At 34.8% G+C, this 8,853-nt stretch overlaps 1 protein-coding gene across 2 annotated transcripts in view; it reads right to left on the bottom strand.

Annotated features, from left to right (window-relative positions):
- The window catches only part of LOC111624173 (chromobox protein homolog 1-like), a 41,527-nt gene that overhangs the window by 20,121 nt on the left and 12,553 nt on the right, over positions 1-8,853 (bottom strand). For both annotated transcript variants that reach the window (XM_023366981.1, XM_023366979.1), the window contains exons 3-4: positions 3,206-3,293; positions 2,894-3,050 (exon numbers count right to left, since the gene is read on the bottom strand). In XM_023366981.1, coding sequence (XP_023222749.1) covers positions 2,894-3,050; positions 3,206-3,293 — 245 coding nt within the window. The remainder of the gene's footprint in view (positions 1-2,893; positions 3,051-3,205; positions 3,294-8,853) is intronic.

The raw sequence follows: 8,853 nt of genomic DNA, 5'->3' as shown, positions 1-8,853 counted from the left end.
GATAGAGAGCTTGCATTTGAATGGATTAAAAAGCAACAAATAGTCCCAAGTATTGAATCATTAATATTTGCTATACAGGACCAGGCTGTTATGACACGACAATATCAACGTGACATCTTAAAGGAACCAGTGGATGGGAAATGTCGACTATGTGCGACTAAAGACGAGACCACGCAACATATTATATCAGGATGTGAAAAACTGGCGGGGACTAGTTATGTAAGACGTCATAATAACCTTGTCCAGTACGTCTACTGGTGCCTGGCCCGAAAACATAAAATAGAAGTTGCTGACCAATGGTGGAAGGAAATTCTACTCCAACCACAAGTTAAGGAAAATAGTTCAGCCAAGATACTATGGGAAATGCCTGTCCAAACTGATGTCACTGTATCTCACAACAGACCAGATTTAATTTATGTTGATAAAAATCGTAATGTAACATTTTTAATAGATATAACTGTACCATCAGATTATAACATTGGTGCTAAAGAAATTGAAAAATTGAGTAAATATCATTTTCTGAAATTGGAAGTTAACCGCCTGTGGAATACACAGACGACTGTTGTTCCAATAGTAATAGGAGCAACAGGAATAGTAGCAAAAAACATTAAGAAATACATAGATCAATTAGAATCCAACATTGATATTAGTATCCTTCAGAAACAGGCAGTTATACACACATCGCTTATACTCAGTAGAGTGCTTGGAGATGCTATCTTTGAGGCCAATACAGCAGATCAGCAAAAGCGTGATATACATCAATCTCAAGGCATACAGAAATTTCCAAATCAGTAGCAATAATCAGATATACATCATTCATTAGTTAATCCGGATTTACCTAATACAACTTTTGAGACTTGTACTCAAAGCTCATTTGGGAACTTGTTGAGAAGAGGAAAAGGGAGGAGAAGAGGAACTATTTGCATGTAAAGTGCAACTAATACAGAAAAGGGGGGGAAATAGGTACCTTCTTTCCCGTGGGTTACGGGACGAGGTATTCTTTATTCCAATGTAATTTGTGAATATTTGATTGCAATAAATAATAATAATAATAACTCTCTCACAAGTCACGATCTTGTTGAGGTGAGAGGGCTTAGTTCCAATGAACCATAAAACAATGCTAGCAGATCACAAGCTTCCAGTAAAACCTTTTTTTATGATTCTGTTGTGGCCATCAGCCATGATATGGTATATTCTGTATATTTTATATTGGATTAGTCTTAGATTTTCTTTGTTTCTTTGTCTAAATCTTTCTAGAACTTTCTTTTGTCTAACTCTTTTTGCCCTTGGGGGAGGATTACCTTTCCCTGGATAAGGAGAACAAAGAGAGAGGGAGTGAGACCCTGAAGCAAAACGGACAGAAAGGGTAAGAGTCTGAGATGAGATCCTGAAGAGGTAGGAGGTGAAAAAGTGAGTGCTCCTACAAGGAAGAGGTGATCTAAGACGAGAAAGTGCAGAGAGAGATCATCGAGGGAAGACGACTCAGTCCGAAAGAAAAAAACTGTAGACGAAAGGTCTACAAGGAAAAGGTGATCTAAAACAAGAAAGTGCAGAGAGAGATCATCGAGGGAAGACGACTTAGTTCAAAGTTGTTCCCCACCAAAGGGCTCATCGCAAGAAACCTGGGTATTTCTACTACTTTCCTTATCTCTCCTTATATCTTCTATTCTTCCATTTTTAGTTTTAAGTTAGTATAAGTTAGTGTAAGTGAGTACGGTCCTTGTCAGATTGTCGCGTATGTGCAAGATAACTGTTTATGATGACAAACATTGAATGCCTGTATACATATTAAAGTCTGGAAGTTGTAAAGTTGGGATCCAATGTAAAGAACCTGTTCAGAGAGAATAAAAATACTTTGTATTAAGATTTATTTTGTACCATTTCGCTCGCGGGATCGTGTACCTCTCATTACGAACACCACACTGTAACAAATCTTTTCACTGTCCATATATTAGAAAACTGACCAATGGAAGGATTCACCAAATCTCCACATAACATATACTATACTGTACCCTGTCACCATGTGTCCTGGGTGGTAATGTACAGTACTGTAAGATTAAAGATTGACAAATCTTCCCTAGAATAGTGTCCTTTATGCAGACTGCTGCTCTAAAAATGTCACTGGCACAGCACTCATTTAAACAGACTGTTCTACTATCCAGTACTCTATTAATTAAGATATGTGTCACAATAGCTTGTCATTTTTATATGTATAATATTCAATTGTCAGTTACAAAGCCTTTGTTTCTAAGTTTCCAGAAAGTTCCATCGCCCATTAGGCCTGGATGGGCAATAAACCCAGCAGGGGAACTGGAGGGGTATATAAGGACTACGGGTCAACAGAAGTACTCTCTTTTCTTTTTCAGTGCTATTGACAAAGCAGAAAGGGATCAGCAGCAACTGAACATTTTGATGGAAGCATCATAATGTTTCCATCAAACTGTCAGCAGACTGTATTTGAATCAACCTGACAGCTAGGAGAAGATGGCGATTATGAGAGATTATTCTCTGAGAACTTCTCCCGTTTCAGTGCCTACCCTTCCTCATATTTTTAATTGTATGCCAACAGTAGGATAATCTTATAAATAATTTTGCAGATCAGAATAATACATAATTGTTGTGAAAATAAAATGAATGATTGTAATGGGAATGTAGAACACTGGAGCACTAATATAACACTAATATAACATTAATTTAGTATACAAATTAAAAATTGATTTTCAGAAATCTGTTCCTAAATCTGCTTTTGTTCATATTTAATAAAAATCATTTATGTTTCAAATAATACATAGTATCAAAAAATATTTTTACTAAGAATTCAAAATAACTAAAACAACAGAAATTACTCATTACCTAAATTTTCATTAATTAATTATTAATTAATTTAATATACCTTGGATTTTCCTGGGGTATCTTCAGAAGGTTTCTTTGATTTTGGACTACTATTTTTTTCTTTTATATCTTGCTTTTTGTTCTTATACTTTTTATTAAATTTCTTAATCAAATTAGGACAAAATAAATTTTCAACAGGTTCCCATGAATTTTCTTCACTGAAATAAAATGTATATTATTTAAAAATAACATTTTATCACTTGTGAATTATTTAAAATTTTTCATATAAAAATATTTTCTGTGTAGCGTCTTTAAATCATGAAACTTTTCTGTGCTTTTTTTCGGCAAATTCATTAATTTAAATTATACTTACGGCCCAAAACCTTTCCATTTCAACAAATATTCAACTTTTCCATTATTTTCTCTTTTATCCAAAATCTTTTCAACAACAAATTCAGATTCTGAAAAATACAATAATTTCATTAATCCATTAACACTAAGTATGGTCATATCAATATAATCATATCAGTAAATTTTAGTCTTTCTATTTTTAAAGTAAAAATTTTAAATTTTTTACTGACATAAATTTATTATAAGGGTATACCTCGCCTTATGTCAGTAATTGGTTCCAGGAGAGACGACTTAAGTCAAATTTACTTGTCACTAGGCTAAACCACTATGGTTACATGCCTGTTTTTTTTTTTTTTTTTTATCATTATTATTATTAGTCTGTATAGTTTTAATTTAATTTAAATTCTAGAATTTTCCTTCTTTCTGATTTCTTTGTTCCTTTGTCTCAGACTTCCGAGAACTCGCCTCACCCCTAACCCATCAGGGGTTAGCGTTAGAACAAATGGAGAAAATGAGGCTGGAGGGGAAAAGAGGGTTTCTAGAGCATTCTTAGGCCGGACTCTGAGAGAGACAGACAAGTGGCAGTAGGCTCTTGAACGGAAAGTCGAGGAGCGCTGCAGAAAGAGGCCGTAATAAGCAGATCGGTAGAAGAATCTGGTCGACAATTATAGAGAAAAAACCCCAAAACGGACCTGCCATTTTGGAGTTTTTTCTCTATAATTGTCTATAAGTTCTCTATAAGTTGTTCTAAGAGGAGAACAGACAAGAAAGAGAAGCCAAGATGAAAAACGGTGGAGAACCAACTGAAAAATTGGGTACCCTTCTGTTCTTTAATTCTTCTCATTTCCCCTTCTACTTTTTCTATTTTTAGTTTAAGTTAGGTTAAGGTTTACACGTGCAAATAAATTGTCGGGAGGTAGTTATCAAGAAATTAACTATTGGTCTATTGATATACTTGGTCACTCAAGATTGTGGAACCGTTTGGAGGAGAACAGCGGGAATCCAAACCTATTCTGTATATATATTTCAAATTCAGAGCGAAATTAAACTCGTTTAATTGGTAAAACATGTATGTGTTTTCTTGTCCGCGTTGAACATTTCACACCACAAATAACTGTTCCCAGTTCTGTATTTTATTTATAAATGCATTTTTAATAATATATGGTTAATAAGAATCTATTTTAAGCTTACAAACAAATAAATTTTAGTTTTTAATGTAGTATAGAAAAAAGTAATCTAAATTTACGAATTCATGTATGTGCAGTACATACTTTTAAATGTACAGTACATGTTTACAATTTGGTGATGTTTACAGTACATCGCGGACTCTTTATTTGTGAATGTGGTTTGCTCTAAGACATTATAAAATAAAATGATTTTGTAAGGTTAAATAACAAATACAGTTATTAAAATTATCATACAACAGTAGGAAACAAACTAATTTATATTAAATTTACCAATATCGAGTAACACTGACAATGACGCCAAACGATAGATATTGGAGCTACCATGGAAAATACCAATACTGAGCACTTAAAGACTTCTAAATAAGATGAAAACACAAAAACACAGATGTTTTCATGTTTCGTTCTCTAGGATTTATGATGATTATATTAACATTTATTGTAAATGTACATATTTTAATATGATTTTATGTGCTTTAACACTTTTCTAGTGATATTACGACTTCAATATTTGTGGCGGATGGACGTAATGTCAAATAAAATGACTTAAACTTGATTTTTATTTTTCCATATATTTTTTGACAAGCGATGTATAATCGAGAATGACATAACTCGAGATATACCAGTATAGTGTAAACATTATTTGTATATTTTGTAAAACTAATTATAATTTTTAAGAACTTTAAATGGAAAAAGGAATCTTAAAGAAGAATGCTTTTTTTTTACTCAGAAATGGAAAGACCTGTAGAGCAGGGGGAGTATCGAAATAATCGACGGTTATTACAACGCCGGCTGGGGACACATTCAGTGCCCATGTCCTACGTCCCATAAGGCACTCAACCGGCCATCGCAAGCCCTATGTGTCCCCAGCCGGCGTTGTAATAACCGTCGATGGTTATATAGTTAGCTTATATATGCTGGAAGAGGAGATCGGACTGGAGGTCCAGACAGTGTAACTGGCAACGCATCTGCACGGTAAGCAGGAGTTGTGGGTTCAAGCCCCACTCCGGGCCAATTTTTTCTCCCAGCGGTTCTAAATTATTTAAATTAATTAATTAATTTATAATTATTAATGTTAATAAGAGATGGTGCCTAACGCTTACCTCTAAAGCCAAATTGGTTACGTAATTCATTTAATAATTAGCCTTATACTAGCCTGATAGATTTTCGGCATTCGATTGGTGTGTAGATATTATTATATTGGGTTAAGCGATGTTTGCAATTTGATATGCGATAGAACTGTTCGAATGTGTACAAGTACAAATTGAGAAGGAAGCCCTGTGGGGATTCCCTAATTTCGCCAGTCCTGTCAACTTCTGTCATAGAGCATGACTATGAGTACTTGGCTTTCGGGCGCCACCAGATAGTTCAACCTGCCAACAGACGTTTCGCATTGCATCCTAATTCTGATAAATGCCAATAGAGGTGCTGTTAATGCTATAATATAGGCTAAATAATATAGTAATTGCGCTCTGGTCGGATTTTTTTCTCCTTGCGAAGACATTTCTTATGCTATAAGTAAGGTGGGTATTGGGACAATGACTTTGAATATTATGTGACCGATCACTCAATTTGCCGCCCTCCTGGACGTGCCGCCCGCGTGCAGTGCACGCCTTGCACGCCCGCTTACGGCGGGCCTGCTGAGGTGACTGTAGTGATTCCAAACACTATAAAGTTAACATTATTTTTACTGATAAAAAAAAATAAAATCTTTGACTGCTTTTTATTAATAAAGAAACATTCTACATATTTCATGTGTTCGAAAAACAAAAGGTTAAAGGGATCTGCTAGGAAAGAAAGAGCCTGCTCTACTCCAGGCTCCATACAAGCTCTCAATGGCCCTGCTCTTTGACATAGTAAATGCTCACTATAAACAAATATGGACATTTTAAGAGAATTTCTACAAAATACAAGAATCATCACAATTACAAAGCTGTAACTCTGAAGACAGATAAAACACCATTAAACCTAAGCAACATTGTCCTGGATTTAATACAATATATTAAAGACACAAACACCATAGAGCAGTTCTGGAGCTAGAAGAAATCTACTACAACAGACATCCTAATGATTCCAATCATACTGACAATATTGCAACAAAAACTATTGGCTGGCTCAGATATGTCTCTTTACAGGTTTGTTTTTGTTTTTGTAAAGGTTATAAATATTAAAAAACTAGTTGTTACCCGTGACTTCGCCTGCACGGATTTTGCAAGCAAATCCCATTTATATTCAGTATTTCAACAACCATAGTAATTGTTATATAACACCTACCGCTGAGAATGATGAGAATTGCTGAGAATCAAACNAAATTATTTCTATTTTTTACAAACAAAATAAATATATTGAAAAATATAAAAACAAAAACAATTATACTTTAGAAGTTAATCTAGTATCAAAAACGTTTGATTCCGCATGACACAGTCCTCAGAAAAACACCACACAAAAGTCCCAGTGCTGCCAGCTAAAACACATACACAAACATAAAAAATATTGGAGTAGCCCAAGACATAGCCAAAGATTGCAGCGCCACAGCACTAGCAAAAGTTTAAATTTGCCAACTGGAATTATTTCGGATAACCGACTTTCGGATAAACGACGCTCTACTGTAATATCCTGTAAAAATTTGAAACATCCTAATCTATAGTTACATTGCGCCTACGATAGTGCTATCGTCCGGATAGTCCGGGAACTGGCTCGCCGGGTGAACTAGTAACTTTTTCGTCCGAGGAATTCCTGCGAAACCTGTTGACCTTTTTTTTTGCTTGTACGATTCATTCGCTTTCATATACACCACTAATATCCAATAGAACTATTTTAAACAGGTTGCTGCACTACCACCAAATTTTTCATTGCTTGTTCTGTCACAAAACTGAATTTTCATCTTTTAAATTGAAATACCTAAATAAGGGGGGCCGAAATTTTCCTCCACCCCGGGTGGCTGACACCCACGATACGCCACTGGTATGAAGTCTGCAAGCAGGGGCGGACTGGCCATGTGGAAAATTCCACATGGGCCGTATACAATTTGGGCCATTTTTTCTAAATATGTACATGTGCCGTTTGGTTAAGTTTAATTTAAAAAAATGCATTTAATTTTTTTCTTAAGTAAGGTAAATTTCAATTTTTAGATATAATAAAGATATAAGTGTAGGCAGTACCGTAACTAGCCATTCCTGCGCCCTGTGCAAGAACTTGCATTTAGGCCCCTTAATTAATTAGGTTTGGGAAAATAATAAAACAAACACGTGCATTTTGGGACCCTCTTCCAAATGGGCCCTGTGCGGGTGCACCTGTTGCACCTGCCTAGTTAAGGCACTGTGTGTAGGCCTGTATCATTTTACCCGGCCCTACCCGTATCCAAAGTTAAATTAGTTTGGCCGATCTCAGTCAAACACTACATTAGCCCGATTCAGCCCAAACAGAAAGCATCCTATGAGAAAAATAATCAAAACTACTTTCTAAACAGAGAAAATTGGTTATTTGTTTACATTGCTAGAAACTGTTCACCACTCCTATGAATCTTAATGCTAAACTATAGAAATGCAAGTTATTAGTTTTATACCTAACCACCAAAGCAATGATTGTAGTCATAACAAATTTGATGGCCACTTATATTATTTCCTTTATTTTAGGCAAGTAAAAAAATGTTATTCAATAATAATTTCTCTGTATTCCAAACGATTTAATTAAAAATAATCTATTTTATAGTGTGAGGCCAGGACCTCACTCTCTCTCCAATGGGAAACTGGTTGTCGAGCTAAAGCTAATAAATCGTAAACAGGAACAAGTGTAATTTATTTCGTAAACAGGAACAAGTGTAAGACGATTTAATTGTGTCATTCCCGGACCAAATTCACACGTCCTCGATCTAGATCAGGGAAGGTGGGAGAGAGTGCAACCGGGGAGAGTTCGACTGTCATCTTACAGCGAGTTCAAAGCACATTAGACCAAAATTTACGAGACCATCACTAAATATTCCTGAAAACGCATTTAAAAAATTAAGCAGTATTTTAATACAGTTTAATCCAGTAGCTACTCAACACAATATCATTTCAGAATTGAAACATTTTAAATCGTCATGGAATATTTTAAAGGAAAATGTCAATGAAACTTTTATAAAACCTAAACGAAAATGAACATTCTACTGATGATCAAGTAGAAAGTAATAAAGATGCGATTTTATCCTCTTACTGCATTGCTTGCAAAAATTGCTCTATTTATTGTTATAATATATTATTCAGATATAACATGTTAAGTGGGGCTTATTCTATACTTGGTCAAGCATACAAATATCTGCTATCTATGTCTGTAACACAAGTGTCCGGTGAACAAAGCTTTTCTATGTTAAAATTAATTAAAAGCAGGCTAAGATACTTATAAGTATCTCACAAAAAATCTAGAAGCCTTCATGTTAATGTCAGTGGAGAAGGATTTTTTAAACGAAATACATTCTGATGATGTCATTAATATTATTGCTCAACAA

This window comes from Centruroides sculpturatus, unplaced genomic scaffold (assembly GCF_000671375.1).
Source record: "Centruroides sculpturatus isolate CEXI.00-Female unplaced genomic scaffold, Cexi_2.0 scaffold70, whole genome shotgun sequence".
NCBI lineage: Eukaryota > Metazoa > Arthropoda > Arachnida > Scorpiones > Buthidae > Centruroides > Centruroides sculpturatus.
Note: the sequence above shows the minus strand (reverse complement) of the source record. Positions and strands in the feature narration are given on the sequence as shown.